Below are 20,149 nucleotides of genomic sequence, written 5' to 3'. Positions count from 1 at the left end.
AGAAATAGAGGAGGTAGATGAGTTTAACTTTTTAGGTATTGTTTTAGACTCACAACTTAAATTTGACAAACATATAAAAAAGCTCACAAAAATGGTAAGGATTAATCTAAATTGTTTCAGACTTATTAGAAAATATATTTCAATTGAGGCAGCACATCTTTTTATGCATGCAATGATCTTGTCCCGCATTTCATACTGTATTAGTTTGGACTCAAACAAGAGATTCCTTAATTAAAAAAATTGAAATGTTGTATAATCGAGCTATAAAAATAATGGATAAAAAGCCAATTCGATGGCATCACTGCAATGTTTTTTTTTTTTGAAATGAATATGCTAAGTTTTATCAATTTAAAAAACCTGTCATATAAAACAAATATTTTTAAATGTTTGCACAATAAGGCACCATCTGTTTTATGTAAATTGATAAAGAGACAGGATGATACAAGTAGAATCACTAGGAGTTCGGCAGGTGTGAATTGTAGGATTACTTTTCGTAGGACTACACAAGGGCAAAGAAGAGCCTTTTCTGTTGTTGAGGGCTCCAAACTCTGGAACCTGTTGCCAAATGAGTTTAAGGCAATCTTTGAAATAAAGTCCATTACATTGAAGGTAAAGCGGTGGTTTAAAATAAACCAGAACTGCACGCATATTTAAATGTAATAATTTTAGTATGTAAAAGTATTTTAATTTTTTATTTTATGTTTTGTCTAGGAAAGGCTTTTTTAGGGACCTGAGATGCAAATTAGCTTTCGCTATACTCTGTGCAATACATATTTTCCAGCTTTGACTGGGATCATGTTTTTTTGTACTGTCCCTATACAAATAAACTTATAAATAAATAAATACCTTGAATCCACGAGTCAATTTTTTTTAAAGCAACTGCCAAATCCATCAATGAAAATGTACAGCATGGGTTAACTGTGTATATAAACTGCAAATAGTTAACTACATAATTCAGCTTTCATGGGAATTTTCAAAGAAGGATATATACGGTAAACATAATAACCATCTACAGCATATTTATTTAAAATGAAATTAATTTTAATTTTCATCCATTTTCATGTGGCAAATGTTTACAGTGATAAAGCACTTAACTAATTAACATGTTTCAGGAACAAGATGAATAATTTAACATTACACCTCTGTTTTTAGAAGCACGATTTGCCAGATGATTGGAGACCCTGTAAAGTGCAGGTCTTGTATTAAACAAGGTGGTCATAGTCAGTAACTTGACCAGGATGCATCTACATCCTCTCTTTATCTGATCAATGGGCCTCTCCAGACTCGCAGACTGTTAATTGATGAAGTAATCCAGTCATTAATCACTGTAGGGGGCTAATGAGAGACATCTGAGTAAATCATGCTGATGCCTTGTCCTTGTTGCCACCATCATCATCATCATCAGCTTCCTGTGCGTGTGGACAGAAGAGCGTGCAGCAGGATGCCTGGAAGAAGGAAAAAACAGAAACACATTAAAAGAGACCAGCTGAACTACTTTATATTATATATATATATATATATATAATCCATGTTCAGTTTTGGATTTTATTATATATATATATATATATATATAATAAGTATATACGAATATGTATGCATGTATATACACTTATTTTCTACACTTTCAACAACACTCGCCTATAACAGTGAACACATATCCGACAGACGCATGCAGAGGCGTTAACCTAAAGTCACCATGAAATCAAAATGGTCAGTTATTTTTTATGGAATATTTATTATATCTGTGAACATCATTATATTTTTAATTCATGTGCCCTTATAATCTCTAACTTCCCCTTCCTCTTTCAATGACATTTCTTCTGTCTGATGACGCGTTTTTGGATATGAAGGCGGGACAACATGTCACTCATATGACATCCCAGCAATAGCAAACCACAACGATCCAATCAAATATGATTGTGAAAATCAAGTCCCACCCTTTCATTTTTTCTCGTTCGAGAAGCAGTTTCACTCAGATATACGCCACAATAGGGAAGAAAAGACTATCGCAACTTCCGTTTCATGCCGACTTTAAACCAATAATAAACCTTTACAGGTGATTTTATTCATTTTTTATTTAATACTAAAAATCCTCCTGAGCTGTGGTTCTAACCTGTGCTCCTGTCAAATTTCGAACAGGTAAATGTTAAGTAAATACCAGCAATTCAGAGCAATATTTACATAAAGAACACATACCTGTGGCTACAGACACATTGAGTGATTCTACTCCAGGGTGTAGGTGTCTGCGTGGAGGGATGGTGAGCAGGATATCACACAGCTGACGCAGTTCTGGAGACAGACCGTCACCCTCTCCACCTGGCAGCAAAAACAGAGACAGACTAGCATTTAAACAACACAGAGAGAACAAAACAATTATCTGTCCGAATAAGTTGGAAAACACATACCCATTAACAGCAGTGTAGGTCTGGATATCTTGAAATCTGAACATGGCATTACAGGGGATTCCGGATTGCCTTCCTCTAATCCAACAGTGCCGACTACTTGCCAACCGTGTTCCGCTTTCACCTATCATGTCATACAAAATTGGTTATAATGCTATAAAGATACAGTATGTTTCTCAAAAAGACACAGTCTAAACCTCAACGGTTTTCTTTAACTACAGATGGAAAAACTTCGAAAACTTGGGTCTCGTCAGATAATTCTCAAATTTTCCATTCGCAAACTAAACCAAGGTTTTGATGCCATGTATGATGAACACCTTGCAAATGACCTCCTTCCTAAAATATAAAGTCATGTTTTAATACAAGTTATACATTTTAATGTAATGCATATAAATGACTGCATTACATTAATTGACTGTTATACGGTCACTGTTTGAAGATTTGTTTTTATAACTAAGAAACAGTCCCACCATGATTTCACTTTATCTGATATTTCTGATATCTGCAGCATTTTTGTGTTGATTTGCAGGAAAAAAAACACCAATAATCATTATCTACTTATATAATTAGTAATATAATAACAAGTATGGCAAATTAATGATTTGGAGAGATCACTTGGAAATATTAGCCTAAATATTACCAATCGGAACTTCCCTTTCATTTTAAAACCCCATTTCTTATATAACCTGATGGGTGTCAAAGTTCCAGTGGTCCATGTGGCTGATCCATCCCTGTTCATTTAACAGAAGAATTCACTGCACTTGAACATGTATTGATCAATTTGTTTGAGCTCAGAATTATACATTTTGATTAGCTAGTATTGATTTTCACCCTCTGGGATAATTATTATAAGCAGTCGCAAATAATATGGCCGTTAGTAGAATTTGCTTTTTATTTTTGCGATCGCACAATCCTGGAGGGACTGATCACAAACTTTGAATGTCAAAAGAAAGAAAACACAATTATTCTCGTGATTACCGACCAGTATTAAGAAAGCAAAATATATATTTTTTAACTTAATTTCTCCAAACAAAAACATCTTTGCTGCCCCCTATAGGAATCCCTGGACCCCAGTTTGTAAAACCTTGGACTAAACCACAATTGTATTATTTGACTGCCCTCTACAGGCCACACATGTAAACACAGGGAGGTGAAGTGGATGGATCGACTTCCAGACCTTTATCATATCTTTCAAGTTGCCGTAGCCAAACACCTCCATGATCTCCATCACACCAGCGCTGGCTTTACTCACTGTGGGCGTCAGAGGACAGCTAACAAAGAGAGCAAATAATCAGAAGCAAACATCAATAGTACAGACTTCATACAAAGTTAAAAGTGTAGGCTGTTTTGTTGTTTTAATTTAGATATGATATGATGTAATAAACACACAAAAAAGCCTCTTTTCACTCCACCTGTTTTGAATGCTGCAGACAATCCGATCCACTCCCAGGAAGTACGCAGACCTCAAAATTGCACCAAGATTCATCGGATCCTGCACTCCATCCAAAACCAGCCATAATGCCTTGTGATTCTTCACCTCATGAGATGTTATTGGTCTTTCCACATTGATAAACCCAAGAGAACTTGCCTGCAGACACAATCCCTGGTGCACCTTTCCACCACACATCTTGTCAAGTGTTTGCTTACTGACTCTCTGTATCTGCACACCACGACTGAGAGCCTCCTGACAGACCCTCAAAATCACATCTCTCTGCGGCCCCTCGCCGTTCTTCACAAAAAGACGACTCGGCCTCCTTCTGCCCTGAGTGAGGGCCAGCAAACAAGGGCCCACCCCGAACACAATGTCCAACTGTTCTTCATTTGACTCTGAGTCTTTTTGGATATGCTTCAAAATCCTTCTGGTTTCTGACTCACTGAAATCATCAAACCTCAGTTTCTGAAGATCTGATGACACTTTTCTCTCTGTTTTTGAAGACGGAGCTGCATGAGATTCTCTCCTCTGTGTTTTTGTTGATTTGAGAAAATCATCTCTGCCAGCATCATATTTACGCTCTCTAGACACAAATGTCTTTTTGAGTTTATTAGAGGTAAATCTCTCATCTGACTTTGAAACACTGTCTCTTGGAAAGAAAAGTGCTCTTGTGCAAGTATAGGCTGCATGTTGTGTTAAAGATGCTGGTGTGATATATAATTCATTCAGTCCAGCCAAACATCTATTCCTAGTTCGGTTTGAGACTCTGAAGACTTGCATACTCATTTTCCATACCTGCATATTTGCCTTTAATAACTTGGTAAGGTGTGCTTTAATAAACAGCTTTAACCAGCTTAAGGTTTGCTAGTTTCAAACTGTCTGGCTTTGTTTTTTTATTTCTCAACTGGTCAGTCTGATAGACCAGCTGACTGACACGCAAAACCAGCTGAACACCAGTCTGGCTAAGAACAGCAAACCTGGTTAAGAAGTTAGATGCACATGCTAACCAAAAAGCTAACTTGCCCTTCAGGAAGTATCAGCAACGTTATTTAAACATTAAATGAAGTAGAATTTTCTAAATTAGTAACATGCGATATATCAAAAGAACCGACCTCAAGCATATCTAAACAACTGTTCGTTGTTCAACACCAAATACAACCATGTGGAACAGCTTCCCGTTCATTAGCAGTTGTCATGTGGATGTGAAGCGTGGAGTGTTTTTAGAACCGCTTCTGCTCCTAGATCAGCTGTGGTTACTAGTCCCGCTGCTTTGCAATGCTTCAGAAAGCAGCTCAGGCTGATTTGAGAACAGCGTATTTATATCCGTACCAAGCATGCGCACAATTGACTTCCGGCTTCTTCCGTTTGTGTTACCATGCAACGAGACGCTCTGGTGTGTACCCGAGTGTACGTCCTACCCGAGTTTTATTATTAAAAACGTATCAACTTTAGTAACCGATGCAGATGGTGCACTAAATCTAATGATTTTTATTTTTTGAGTCTGAGTGTCAGATATGGCCGACGGCTGGTGCACGGACACCGGAGAATCGGTTTACCGTTCCCGGGATGCAGTTAAAAACTTACGCTTACGGTAAGTCACGTCGCTTGAGTGTACCCGACATCTAGCAGTATAACAAAGTATACTCAGTATTAAATACATGATAATGTCTTTTGGACATGGGAGTACCGTGCTATTCCAGTAATTGCCATGCAGTACCATGCATAACCATGGTAAATTAATTTCAGTTCCATTATCGAAGTACCACTGGTTTGCCTCATCTACTGCACCATAATACTGCCAAAATCTCTTTATAAAAAAAGAGATTTTGAAAAATTATTATACAAATATTACTAAATAGTTTACGTACATTATGCATGGTACTCCAAGTCACTAAAAAAGTACTGTTGTATCATTATGCCTAGTAAAACCAGGGTATTACCATGGTCCTTTTTGTTACTTTTTAGAGTGCGTATACAGCGTGTGACCTCGACAGCTGCTCTGTCTCAACACCTTCATCAGCAAATGATTTCTCAGCAGGAAAGAGGAGTTATAGAGCTAGACACCTTCAGCTCTCAGACACAATCAGCCTCCAGTATGTGAAAGACATGGATATAAACCTGTTAAAAAGTAGTCACAACTATTTACCTGGTATATTGTGGATAATATTGTTTATGTTCTCTCTCTCATTCTAACACAGCCACTGATGAGGAGGAACTGGTGGTTGGTTGGCAAGAGAAGTTCTTCAGTCAGGTAGGAGACTAGTGAGGGCAAAGATGTGTGCTACTAGATAGTCGGCAGGTTACCTTTTTTCATGGTGTATCTGATGAGTTCTGCTTGCTATTCCTGTGCAGTATGAAGTGGACCTTTACCAAACAGAGTCAAACTGTCAAACACCACTGGAGCGTCAGTATCACACAGAAATCACAGCAATTGAAAGATCCAAAAGAAGGCAAAACCAGCGCATTTTCAGCTACACAGACTTTGATCGCTTTTCCAAATGGGAAGAGGTTGGTTGACTACTGTTTTCTTTTTTTAACTTAAAAGAAACCTATCCAGGTCATATTTCACCATAAAAAAAAAAGAAAAGAAAAGAAATGTTGGTAGCGGTTTGTTTTATAGTGTTCCCCATTATAGTAATTACAATAACTAGGTACTAACCCCGAACCTACCTCTAAACTTAACTGCATGTAGTTACCTTATATTACCCAGTACTTTCTTAGATAAGTACACTTACTGTAAAATAAAGTGCAACCCTTTATTTCTCACTTAAAGTGTCACTGTTACACATCTTAATGTATTTGTGTCCATACAATGGAAGTCAATGGAAATCTAAACTATTACCAGTTATCAACAGTTACCAACATTCTTCAAAATGTCTTCTTTTGTGTTACACAGAAGAAAGAAAGAATTTTGGGGTGAACTATTTGAGGATATTTTTCATTGTGCATTGCATTGTCATGACAATATGATAAATTAAGAATTCTCATAAAAATAATGTCACAATACAAAATGGGCCCTATCTTGCACCCAGCGCAATTAACTTTGTACACCGACGCATGTATCATTCCTATTTTGCACCCGCGCACAGCGGACTTTTCCCTCCACAGACGCACGTCGGTAAATTAGGGAATGAACTTGCGCTCGCGGGGGCGTTTCAGCTCAAAGAGGAGGCGTGTCCTGGCGCAAAACTGCCCTGGTGCTATTTTCCAGTTTTAGAAAGCAATTGCGCCACTGACCAGGAAAAAACAGTCTAAAGACAGTGGCGTGTTGCGCGTTAGTGATATGGTATTTTAAGGGCGCGTGCTTGGCCATAATGTAACGTGTTAACGCGCATCCACTTTGATTCTCTAATAATTATAAACAGACGCAGCAGTTTTCATTTTTGCAAATCATACATTATTACAAGGAAAAATATTAACACACGAGGGAAATCATTGTTGTGTCCGTGAAGATGTGAAAAAGATCTATCTAGATAAAAAAAAAAAAAAATCTAGATTAGGCTACACATTTACCCAAATTATACGCCTGTTTAACCGAAGCTAATTTGGGTGGGTTTCTCCCATCATCCCCAATGTCACTTCTCTGTGTTTTACGGTCCTGACGAGAACATCGGTCTCTTTGGCTGTGAACTGCTCCTGGCGTGCGCTGGCAAATCCGCCGTTATAATAGCGATCCGCATGGAACAAGCGCGCCGGCTCTTAAAGGGAATGTGAGAGGACGCTCTGATTGGTTTATTTCACGTTACGCCCAAACCACACCTATGAATAATGAAGCTACTTCAGACCAACCCCTTTTAGATTTGCGCCAGGCGCAAGAGTCGTTTATCCCGCTGGGAAAATAGCAACAGCGCCGGGATCCGCCCACAAAGTTACTTGCACTTTGTGCTTTGACACTTGCGTTTCAGATCGTTAAAATAGGGCCCAATATCTTAATGTTTCTAAATTAGGCTTTATTTTCCTTAAAGTCACCATGAATCAAAATTGTTGAATTGTATTTTTATATGGAATATTCTATTATTTATTATAAATTATTTATCCATGCAGATTATATATTTTTAATTAATGTGCCCTCGTAATCCTTAATCAAAATAACTTCCCTTTCCTCTTGCAACGACATCTCATCTCTTTTCTGATGTTGTGTTCACTGACACAAGGGCAGGATCAACCTGTCACTCACATGACATCACAGCAATAGCAAACCACAGTAGTTCCCGATAGAGAAAATCATCCGTCCTACATTTCACTTGGATAAACGTCACAATAGGGAAGAAAAGACTATTGCAACTTCCGTTTCATGCTTGACTTTAAGCAAAATCGAATGTCTTACTAATAAATAAATATTTGCGGTGAAAAATTACCCAGATATGATTTCGACAGGCTTGGTGAGATTCAACAGTATATATATATATATGTTTTATAGCTTTCTGAAGTTGTGATTTTATTGGCAGCAAGCTCAAAGTATGCTGACCCCAGCTCAGTCAACACCAACCTTCTTAGCAGAACGCATGGCCAATGTTAGACACAGGAGACAAGAGAGACGTCCTGTGTAAGTGTACAATTTCTGTAAAAGATGTGTCATATTTTGTAAGTTTAGAAGATTTACCTGTACATAATTTTTATGTCTTTTTTTTACATAATTTAGAGAGTCTAATGTTCCCAAGTCGCGTTTAATCACATGGGAGCCTTCAGAGGAGTTCATAAAGAACAGCCACATCATCAACACACCAGTGCAGACCATGCACATCATGGGAGATCTTGGACCTTCTGGGAAGTAAGTGAGACAATGATACTCTTCATTAGCCACCTAAAGGGGTCACATCATACATTTTATTATAATTAATTTAACTTGAGGTCCACTTATAATGTTATTTAAGGTATTTTGCATCCAAAATGCATTGTGTAGTTTAATATCACTATTTTCAAACAGCTGGCCAATTGTTCTACTGCACCTTTAAGACTTCTATGCAAATTATCTTCAGAAACGTTACAGACAAACTCCTTTATTTTACTCTTAAGTTCAAGAATTAGATTTTTATAATATGAGTCTTTTAAAGTAATGTGAAATGACGTTCAGACAATGATGTCCAGTTGGCAAGAGAAGGAGATCTGATCTATCAACTGACTGAACTGACTGTGTTTTATAGGTTGGGCCTGAAAGAGAATGAATATGTATTATGCACAATAAAAGCAGACGGTAATGGAGTAATCACATTAAAACCAGACTTTAACAACAACAGAGGAGCCTACAGGCAAGACCCAGCGATTTCTATCAATTTCTCTTTAGAATAATGTGGGGATGACTTCATTGTGATTACAAGAAGTCAAAGTGTATTTGACTGTCTTTCACTCCAGGCTGGAAACAGAGGGGGAGAAGAGGGAGGTGTGGAGGCTGTATCTGGAGAATGCCTCATCAGACATTCATGCGGAGGAGAAAGAGAGAGAGCAGCGCATGTACAGAGATGTATGGCCAATTCCCATTGCTCAGGATTGGTGGTTTATCACACGGTTTAGACCAGGGGTGTCCCATTTAGCTCCAGCTTGTCTCAATACAAATTCTGCAGGACTGTGGCCCTCCAGGACCAAGTTTGGACACCCCTGGTCTAAACGTTTAGCTCCTGTTCCAAACCCTAGAGAGCTGAAATGGAATCTCATATGTGACTGACTTGAAACACTCCTCCTTAACAATGACTGGAAACGGTCATGCACACACGCTACACAAATACGAGTCACTCATAGTTGATTCACAAAATGTCACAAATTAGATTGAACTTTTTTCTGTTGACACTTTTATTTAATTGATTAAAAATATTTTTTATTATCTGAAATGAAACAAAATATAAATATTAGATGGAAGAAAATAGAAATGTTACAACTGAGGAAACTGAAATAAAATAGGTTTAAGTGCAAGTACTAAAATATAAAAGCAAATAAGAAAATTACTAAAACTTTAACTAAAATTAAAATAAAATAAAATAAAAGCTAATTTAAAATATGAATACATACTACAACAGTATTTGGAGCTTGACTGTTAGCATCACCCTTCGCTTGGGGAGTCTACCTACACAGTTTGGAACAGAGTCCCAGTGTGACAATTCTTGGTTACTTTTTAGGAAACTCTGTTCATCAAAGCATCTCAAACTGGACTTACTGTACAGAGAGCGTCCCTGGAGCAGTATGGAATTCATTGGCTGACCCAAGGCTCATTGTTGGATTGCTGAACCCTGTCTGGTGGATTCATCATTCACACACATCTCTTTCTTTCTTTTTAGCTGTACACACGTCACAAAGATTACCTCAACAGCCTGGTTGGCCAAGACTTTGAGATGGTAAGAATTAGAATTCGTATCCAAACCCATGGTGTCATAGTATTAAAAAAACTGTTTAAATTATAATCCAAATAAAAAAGGTAAACCTTTCATTCTGATTCTCCAAAAACGTATTTTAGCCACCTCCAGGGATACTTCGCCTGATTGTAAATGGAGAGATTGGTGAGTATAACAGTTATCATAAATTAAAAATGAGGCCAGATTTACAGGGCAGTATAACATCAATACATTATATGCATGCTTAAATTGTACAGTGTCTCCAATGCTTTTGACATTTTTAACTGGGTCTCAAATGTTACTGTACGTATCATAATATGGCAATTTATCTTTTTAGTTTCTGCTCAGGGTTATGAGTATGACAATCTTTACATCCACTTCTTCCTGGATTTACCAAACAGTAAGTCGATCTACTCTCATACACACAGTGGCAACCATTATTTAAACAGTTAAGCCACCCTTATAAATGTACAAGACAATGCTTTTGATGACAAAATCTAACGAAGTGACATTTATTTTAAAGAAAGCACAAGCACACTTTCCAAGCAAAGCATTTCACAAAAATGTTTGATAAGTTTTAAATGATAAAACAATAGTTATTCTTTTCAAAAAGAAAAGAAAAAAAAAGAACACGCATGCTGATTGGTAAACCAATGAAATGACATTCAGACATTTCAAGTTTTACTTTATTTCGGTTTTGTGCATTTTCTGTCAGTAATTCATTGTGTTGAGATTGTTCTCTGTTCTTCAGGTTGGTCCAGTGTTCCCATTCAGTGTCTGTCTGGTGTGACTCAGACATGTCGCACTCGCAGCATGGGAAAGGTAATCCGTCATTTTAGTTGACCCCATCAACTGGCTCTGTGTTCATGTAACTGTGGTAAGCATGTTCCCTGTTTTATAGGAGGATGTTGCCCTCTTCTCCTATCCATTCAGCTTTGAGACTTTCTTCCATAAAGAAGATGAATCTGATGGTGAGATCTTTGATTGCCTCAGAATATCTGTAACTAAAGAATGGAAAAAATACTTTACATAGATAACCACCTGATATAAAAATAAAGTACCATTGCTGATGCATTTTCAGTGAATAAACACAGGTGCTGATGTTCTGTGCAGGGTCATTATCCCAGTGGCCTGTGCTGTATTTCAAAGTTCTCTCACTGGATTTTTGGCAGCGCTACAGAACTGAGGGCTATGGATTCCTGGTCATTCCCTCAACGCCAGGTAGGAGTCGGACAGTCTTTTGTTTTGAAGTATTGCATGGTGTGATATAGTGATGTTCAATTCATCAATGAATTGTTCTTTTGAACTACTAGAACTGCCACAAGCGGTCATCTAGATTCCAAACTGTATATCTTTAATGATAAATACCCAATTGAGAGATTAATGCATTTATTGTATTAGGATATCTTTTAAAAACAAAACAACACCAAACTGTACTTTTAAACAGGTTTAATTTTGCATTTATAAATAATAATATCATTAGTAGCCTACTGTAATTATTGCATATTCACAACAGATAGGCTATATTTCCATATCAATTCAACAACTCAGATCAAGATAATAACAACTAAAAGTATCTTATTTAGTTATAAAACATTTTATTTTAATATAATAACAAAGAAAATAGTCTAATAACTCGTATATAATAGAGAATATCTACGTAAATAGATAACGTAGTCAGGTATTATTAGCCTATTTCTGATCAACAAATTTAATCTACCGGTAATATACTTTTTGTTTGTAGAAATTAGCATATATGCAAACACTCAGGAACGCTACTGACCTTTCTGTTGACAGTGAGAGAGGCAAAGGTCAATCACGAAAAATGTAACAAAAGAATACCGCAAAATTCAGTGCGGTCAATATGACCGTCAATGGCCGAAATAGGTAAATTTTTTTTGTTTTTTTTCTTATGTGTAATTTATATGAAAATACAGACACTTTTAGGAAAATTCAGGTACCAACAGGGTTTTATTTATCTTTTCAACAAAGTTATTGCAGATATAAAATTTTAAACGGTCAAAATTACCTTCATGGCCGTTCTAGTGTTAATGATGCATAACCAAATTTACAAAGCAAATATTTGGTTTGTGAGTCAAATTTTGATGTGAGTGACATATTGGCACCATAAACATTAATAGGTTTTTTTGTTTTCTTTTCCTTTTCTTTTTTTTATGTGGGGGAGGGTGGGGGTAATTTAATTTACCTGGTAAAACCATAAGCAGGTTCAAAATGAAAGTGACAGCATCAAATTGTAACACCAATTTAAGTTAAAATGTAATTTCCTCAACACTAAGTAGGACAAACATGTCTTTGAAATGAAGTACTGTATACTGTACTATACTAATGCCCTAATTTGTAACCTGCATTTGAGAATCATTGAACTTTTGGGAGTTAAAAAAATAGGATAATTAGGATAGGTGGCATGGTCAAACTGGAAAACATACAACCATTCATTATAATATTTATAATTCAAATACATGCTGTTTTTTTAACGTTCTATAAAGATATTGATAATAAGAAAACTGAAAGCAGGTATTTTACATTGTAATAATGTTTCAAAATATCACATACAATTAAAATCAGCATAATAACTGCAGGATTCAAGTAAATATTAACTGGGCTCTGGATATCATATATGAACTGTATTACAAATAATTTTGTACAAGTAGGTATATTAAAGTAGGCTAGATTTGCATCAGCTTGTTCAATAGTGGCTTTATGCTCTCAGGGCGTCACAGAATGACTTGTCGCACATGGAGACCCCTCCAGCCCGGCACGGTGGCTGAACTGAGACGCTTCTTCATCGGCGGAGCACCTGAACTCGAGGACATCAGTTATGTCAGAGTACCTGGCACTTTCAAGGTGACTCATTATACATTTTGTGCTGTGAAGATTTGTATTAGCATGTCCATTAATTCACTTTGCTTCTATTTTTAGGGAGAGCGATTGAGTCGCTTTGGCTTTCGCACTCAAACCACTGGAAGTGTGACCTTTACTCTTAATTGTATCCAGCATGCCAGGTTGGCCAACACAATCAGTGAATCATGCATTTTGTTACTGCAGCAGTACTATTTGAGATTGTAAGTGCTTGTTGTACTTTATTCAGGGCTTTTATTGATGCCAGCACCCTGAAGAAAAGGAGACAGACTGTTCTGGATCAGTTGGGAGGCCACAGTCAGCAGGGCTCTGTGTATAATGTTCTGGGTAAGGCAGGTCTAAATAACTTCAGATAGGACTTTTATTGCTATTAATTAGTGCTGTTTGCTGAGGTAATTGCAAGGTAAGTTAATGTTCATATTTAGGGTTAGGGATTTTAACAACCCCCTAATTGTTCCACTTATTTAGTCCCAACCTGTTTATGCTACGGGAATTAGTGATACCTCGAATCATGCCTTTTGTTGAGGATTCAGTCATTTTGTCCAATGAAATTTGTAAGTCTGATTGCTAAGAAAAGTAATGGTTCACCTTACACTGTGTCTACACGAGAAGCGAGCGGTGCAGCACGACAAAAGCAAATAGAACCCATTATAATCAGTGATGCTCTCTACTGGATGCAACGCGACACAACATGACAAATTCCCGACGGTAAACTGATGCCCTGTTCTATTTCAGATGTATTTTAAGCGCTCATGCTACTTCTGATACAAAAGACAAATGGATTTGCAATGACATTGTTAGACTGGTTCTCAACAAGGGGGCCAGGACCAACTTGGGTGCACTTCCTAAGGGGCCGCAGGATGCCTTAGATATATTATTATATAAAATTACTTAAAATATGACAAAACAAATACATTAAAACAGATTAAAATCTAAATGTTATATGACATCTCATTTCTCGATTTTCTCCCTCAACAACTATTTTTTCAGTTGAGGGTTCCCATGCGTCTCTAGAAAACCTGGATATATGAGGGAATTTTAAAAGTGTGATTCCTAGACCTTGAGAAGTTGTGTAAATTAATAAAATCTTTAAAAAAGTAATAGGAATTTATATAACGAGTATATGTTAAATCTTTATGTCAAGCTATAAAATATTTTATCGGGTAGAAATAGCTGGGAATTGGTATTTGTGAATCAATAATAATATTAATAAAATAATTATGCTGTAATCATGAACGACTTAAAAAGTCATGTAAATGAATTATAATATAATTACCTCTACGGTAGCACTTAAAGGACATGATGATAAAAAAAATATATGAAATGGGGTAAAAATTATATATTTGAATGCACATATAATTATTTTGCACAAGTTTGAATTTCCCTAAGAAACTTTGCATTCATTTGCAAAGTTTTCTGAACACAGTTTCTTGGGGGAATGCAGACATTTGTGAGAGACCGCAAAAGCATAAAAAAATTCATTTTTCAAATCTCATATTTTTCCTCCCATTACCATTTCCCTTTAGGGGCTCCCTTTAGCCCCTCATGTGACCCTCAAAAATGAACAAATATACATTCAATAAGGTAGGCCGTTGTTAGAAACTTTCTAGGTCTAATGGCTACTTCTAATTTAATACTAACGGTTAAACTAATCAAGAACAAAATAAAATAAAAAATGTATGTATATATTACATGATTCAAATGTTGTATTTTTTTTTTAACCAGTTTTAGAGTTTTATTACATTTTTGTTTACATTGAGTTTACATGCCTGAAAATCAACCCTTCTTCTCGGATCAGGATAATCCTGTTTTTTAATCAAATGTATCCCAATCTTACTAAAAAGTTTTAAACAACACAAACAGATGATTTGATCCAGATCAAAACCAAAATTGGATTTTGTGATCTAATCTGATATACGAATATTTTTTTTCCCTTCTTCTTTTGAACAAGACATTTTCAAGATTTGATAGCCGAAATCCGATCAGATTACTTTTGAACAACTGGGCCTTGGTTTCTGTAAGTACGACAGTGTGAAAAGCAGCAGCTTTGGTGTTACAGCAGAATTACCAAAAAAGTCTTGAATGCAGTCACATTAGCAAAAAAAAAGGCAGTAACGTAAGTGAAATTGTAGGGTAATTTTGCAGGCAAAAGAAGGCCATTAGTGTAGAGATGTATAAAACATTGTTCACACATCAGTCACTTTCGAACTAAGATACTTTCTGTTGGTCAGTGTGGCAAATTTACGTGACCAACTAGAAAATAAACTAAATTGCTCAAAATCCTATTAGAATGACTGGATTTTGTCCGCAAAATTTTGCTGTGAAACAGTAAATGAGACCGCAATTTTAAATGTACATTAAGGGAGAACCCAAAACATACAATAGCTATACACCAGAATATCATAGTGACTTGGTGGGCTCTTGATTTGGGCCACGATCAATTTTGGTTGATTTCAGCAACCGTCCAGCAATGCCTTACTTACCACCCAAGATACTCTGGCATCGTTGTGCAGACTTCAGAAAATGTAAAAATCTAGTTTACAGAAGTACAGAATGACAATATATCAGATTTTGCAGGATTTCTTTTCTGATTCGGTCTGTGTTTGTGATTTCAGAAGCGTTTCAGAGGGCCCATAAGCGCATGCAGGAGGCAAGAGAGACTTTACCCAGAGATCTCATCAATACCACAGCACAATTAAACTCAGAGTCTTCTGCATAGAAGCATTACACATTGAACATATATAATAATGCTGTTCATAGTATTTGTGTTTATATGTGTATATTTTTGTATTGAAATCGAATTTGTTTTCGGTTGTATCTCATGTAATAAGAATGTATTATGCATGTAAATCCTCACAATTTTTGTGAAGAATTTGCTTAATAAAGACATGGTTTTTGAACATATACCGGATCGCTTAGTTAACTTATCAAGAGTACGTGTTCACAATATTTCACAAACTGAAAGGTGTGCTTGTGCTATCATCATTTCACACAAATAAATATGTTATGTTTAAATGAATAACATTTTTAAATAACTTTGGGAAAATGTAGGGAAGAAACTTATTTGGGCATTTTCAGTTTTGTCAGACAATGTTGGATCATGTTGAAAGTTAATGTGATAAACTTGAGGGGAAATGACATACATCACTCGAATGGCTTTGAAAGAGTTAGTTGGAAGTAACTGCACAAAAGGCTCAGTTCTGAGAGAAGCTCGAGCACTTAGTTTGATATATTGTTTTCTAATGCAGCTAGTGGGGACACTGTGCATGCACATGAAGGAACAGCAGAGGGCACCATCTAATCTATAAACATAAACCACACATCATAAATCTGGGTAGGTCAGTCATTTGATTCTTGGGAATTATGTTATAGTTACTAAGCTTTCTGCAGATTTATTCTCTACAATTTGTGCTGCCAAATTACATGACAAAGTTAGTAATACATTACACATTTAAGGTAATATAATCTGATTACTTTTAGATTACTATTGACCTCGTTTATCACATTGATTTGAATATGATAATATTGTACTATATTGATATAAAACTACAAAGAGAAAGAAGATCTCTTCTAGTCTAAGTAATCAACAACATGAAGTACATTAAATATTGCATTATGTCAGGGACTGGGGTTCGTGATGGAACTGCAGGGGGTTTGTGAGTTTAATGTAAAGCTATTAAGTAATTAAATCATTAAAGTTTAAATTAATTAAATATTTAATTTTATTGTCATGTGACCATTAACCAGTACCTTCAAATCTCAGTGGGTACTTCAAGTATTGTGGCAAAGAGGTTCCGCTGACAAGAGAGTTCCTGCATTACATTTACATGTAAATATGAAATAACATAAATTTGTGTGATAATTCAAATTATTAATGTGTTTGTCAGGAGTTGATTAAATATGCAATGTTGCTATTTTGAGAAAACACTTGTTAAGAGTGAAATGATTTCTGTAAATCCAGTGGTCAAATGCTGTGTGTGTCTCGGTTTTCAGTAGTGGCTGGTATGTGTGTGTGTGTGTGTGCAATTCTGGATGACCCTCTGAATGTATAAGGTGCAGGCTTTTATTTTAGAAAGGAAATTTAAAAATATAACAAAAGGAGAATCAATGAATTATGAATAATTTACTGCCATTGTGAGAATAACATTTAATCATGTTATCAATTTTTGTACTTTATTTTTGGAATCTGATTTCGTTATGCAGATTACATGTAATCAGTTACTACCCAATACTGAAAGACACGCATGATCACACGGCCTTCATCTGATTTGGATGGATATAATGAGAACATATCGTCAGTTATCAGCACTCTTGTGTTCACAGCCCTTGAAGCAGGCACTTGGATTAAACAGAGCTTACTGTCCCTCAGACCACCTGTCCCTGTGTAAAGGGAAGCGAAGTGTGCAGACTCTTTGGGTAACATGCTTCTGTGTGAAGTGTTCTCCATTTTCATTCTTAAAAATAAAGGTTCTTAAATGGATCTTTGTCAGGGTGTACGGTTCCAAGGAGAATCTTTCAAATCCATGGAACCTTCCCACTGCACTCTTTGTAGAGCAAAAACATTTGTTCTTCTGTGGCATTGCTGCAAAAAGCCCTTTTTAGTTCATCCTGGCACTTTTATTTTTGAGTGTCTATTGCCATATCAGAACTTTCCCAGTCAGTCCTGGCGCCATAGCACCTGCTTCTGTCAGAATGCATCCTGCCTATAACCTCACATGAAAAGGTCAGAGTGCCACAGCACCACTGAAAACACAAGGCTTATTTAAAAACCAGGTTTATAAGTAAAGCATGTAAAACTTTACATTAAATGGTTATTTCTGTCATAATTTACTCATGTTGTTCCAATTCCATAAGAGATTAGTTTATTTTTCAAACACAAATTAAGGGATTTAAGATAATGGAATCAGTGTGTTACGTGTGAGCAGGTATGAGTCGGAGTGAGAATCCAAATGCAAGCACAAAAGTTTAACAAAAAAAAACATTAAAATAGATAATCAAAGAACAAGAGTAGCCTACAATCCACAGAGAGCAGGCTAGAGAGCAACGGCAGGAACACACATGCAGGAGCAATGACCGACAAACAACAACTGAAGCACAGAGGTTTAAATAAACAGTTAAAGGGATAGTTCACTTTAAAATGAAAATTCTGTCATCATATACTCACCCTCAAGTTGTTTCAAACCTGTATGAATTTCTTTCTACAAAGGAAGATATTTTGAAGGATGTCAGAGTAACCAAACCGTAGACTGTACCCATTGACTTCCATAGTATTTTTTTTCCTACTATGGAAGTCAATGGGTACGGTCTACTGTTTGGTTACTGACATTCTTCAAAATATCTTCCTTTGTGTTCAGCAGAAGAACTAAATTAATACTGGTTGAAACAACTTGAGGGTGAGTAAATGATGACAGAATTTTAAAGTGAACTATCCCTTTAAAGGGGGGCTGATGAGGGACAGGTGTTGGTGATCAGTTGTCATGGGAGCTAATGAGGTTAACTACGACAACAAAAAAGGTACAAGACAAAAAAGGAACATTAATTAACATTTCACCCGTGGGAACATTAATCTTTATTGAAAGTGGGTCATATATGTAGTGGAAATGTAACATTAATTTAGTATTTGGTGCCTTCTTGACCGTGGAAAGACAGAAAGTAACTTTAGGGTGCATTTATGGAAAACAACAACTCCCACAATGCACCACATTGCACATATCTGCAAGCAACTCCCACTAATCCAGAGAACACCACAAAACTAGGATGGTTCACAACACAAACAACTATATATAGTCAAAATAATGTTCAAAAGGGACCATCAAAACTAAGTTAAATTTTGGGTGAACTAATTCATAAGTCTGTTTGATTATAAGTTGAAATATGTGCTGACTGAGAAGTAAGCAGGCTTTAAAGGGATAGTTCACCCAAAAATGAAAATTCTGTCAGTAATTACTCGCCCTCATGTTGTTCCACCCCCGTAAGACTTTCGTTCATCTTCGGAACACAAATTAAGATATTTTTGAACACAGAAGCGCTGCGCAGATATACTACGTAAACACACTCAGGCCCACGGAGAAGATAATGAATAGTGGAATAAAGTTGTTAGTTTTGTTTATTTTTTGCACACAAAAAGTATTCTCATCGCTTGATAAACATACCGCCACTATAGTCACTTGGATTATTTTAACGATGTCTTTAATAACTTTCTGGGCCGGCAAGTTTCAATCCCTGGAGGAATGAGACAGCTCTCAGATTTCATAAAAAAATATCTTAATTTGTGTTCCGAAGATGAAAGTTTTACGAGGTTGGAACAACATGAGGGTGAGTAATTACTGACAGAATTTTCATTTTTCAAACTATCCATTTAATTTTGTTTTGAATATTTTAAAAATAAATACAGATCACATGGTTTTTGTTACATAAATAAGAGAAAAGCAAAGGTTTAATTTGTATGAGTGAACAGCAAGGGTCAGAGAGGTCTTCTCAGCATGTTGTGCATTGTTCAGTTGGCGCTAATGAAATTGTAGCAGACACTGCACCCAGACATGGGTAGGCGAATTGCTATTGGGCTCTTTAAATAGTGTCGCAAAGTCTGCCATCTTAGGTTACTCATAATAAAACTTCCACTGTAGGTGACTCAACGTAACGTCTCGGTTACGGATGTAACCCTCGTTCCCTGAGTAGGGAACGGAGACGTTACGTCGAATGACGACGAATGGGGTTCGCTTAGAAGCCTATCCTCTTCGAATATTAATAAAACGAGCCAATGGCAAGCAAATGCCATGGGTCTGCTGAATTTGCATAGCATAACTCCGCCCCACTGTGTGGGTATATAAGGAAGTGAGCCGGCAACATGCAGATATGTTTCTTCGCTGAAGGAGCCAAGCTGAACTCAGGCTGTTCCAGCGGTACAGCGGAAGTGGCAGGAAGACGTAACGTCTCCGTTCCCTACTCAGGGAACGAGGGTTACATCCGTAACCGAGACGTTCCCTTTCGTTGTCACTTCGAGTTACGTCGAATGACGACGAATGGGGTTCCCAGTCCAATCACGCCACCTCGGCTGTCTTCCAGTGCCCTGCGTAAGTCTGAGCTCCCTGTCGTGAGACTAGCACGGACGA

The 20,149-nt window shown here is 36.7% G+C and overlaps 2 protein-coding genes across 2 annotated transcripts; one reads left to right on the top strand and one right to left on the bottom strand.

The window, feature by feature from the left end:
* Positions 1–854: 854 nt before the first annotated feature.
* On the bottom strand, positions 855–5,233 carry mrm1 (mitochondrial rRNA methyltransferase 1 homolog). Its single transcript, XM_079606962.1, has 5 exons — positions 3,815–5,233; positions 3,580–3,673; positions 2,406–2,526; positions 2,197–2,316; positions 855–1,445 (listed from the first exon to the last, which is right to left on the bottom strand). The coding sequence occupies exons 1-5, from the start codon at positions 4,633–4,635 to the stop codon at positions 1,402–1,404; spliced, it is 1,200 nt and encodes a 399-aa protein (XP_079463088.1). The 5' UTR covers positions 4,636–5,233; the 3' UTR covers positions 855–1,401.
* Positions 5,162–15,942, top strand: mks1 (MKS transition zone complex subunit 1). The gene is made up of 19 exons (XM_079606961.1): positions 5,162–5,227; positions 5,335–5,425; positions 5,800–5,927; positions 6,033–6,085; positions 6,187–6,342; positions 8,283–8,380; positions 8,477–8,605; positions 8,979–9,083; positions 9,187–9,295; positions 10,104–10,160; positions 10,280–10,322; positions 10,495–10,557; positions 10,909–10,979; positions 11,059–11,128; positions 11,271–11,378; positions 12,889–13,022; positions 13,098–13,180; positions 13,267–13,364; positions 15,653–15,942. The coding sequence occupies exons 2-19, from the start codon at positions 5,349–5,351 to the stop codon at positions 15,754–15,756; spliced, it is 1,686 nt and encodes a 561-aa protein (XP_079463087.1). The 5' UTR covers positions 5,162–5,227; positions 5,335–5,348; the 3' UTR covers positions 15,757–15,942.
* Positions 15,943–20,149: the final 4,207 nt, after the last annotated feature.

Source organism: Phoxinus phoxinus (genome assembly GCF_949152265.1).
Source record: "Phoxinus phoxinus genome assembly, chromosome: 3".
NCBI classification, from domain to species: domain Eukaryota; kingdom Metazoa; phylum Chordata; class Actinopteri; order Cypriniformes; family Leuciscidae; genus Phoxinus; species Phoxinus phoxinus.
The sequence above is the reverse complement of the archived record's forward strand: the minus strand, read 5'-3'. Positions and strand labels throughout refer to the sequence as shown.

What these genes read in the sequence shown, in the direction of transcription:
- mrm1 (XM_079606962.1), bottom strand. Translation starts at nt 4,635, where the DNA reads ATGCAGGTATGGAAAATGAGTATGCAAGTCTTCAGAGTCTCAAACCGA. An exon ending in GTCTGCAGCATTCAAAACAG is followed by an intron (nt 3,674 to 3,814) that starts GTGGAGTGAAAA and finishes TCTCTTTGTTAG; the next exon opens with CTGTCCTCTGACGCCCACAG. An exon ending in ACTTGAAAGATATGATAAAG is followed by an intron (nt 2,527 to 3,579) that starts GTCTGGAAGTCG and finishes ATGACATGATAG; the next exon opens with GTGAAAGCGGAACACGGTTG.
- mks1 (XM_079606961.1), top strand. Translation starts at nt 5,349, where the DNA reads ATGGCCGACGGCTGGTGCACGGACACCGGAGAATCGGTTTACCGTTCC. An exon ending in AGACAAGAGAGACGTCCTGT is followed by an intron (nt 8,381 to 8,476) that starts GTAAGTGTACAA and finishes TACATAATTTAG; the next exon opens with AGAGTCTAATGTTCCCAAGT. An exon ending in GGTCATTCCCTCAACGCCAG is followed by an intron (nt 11,379 to 12,888) that starts GTAGGAGTCGGA and finishes TTATGCTCTCAG; the next exon opens with GGCGTCACAGAATGACTTGT.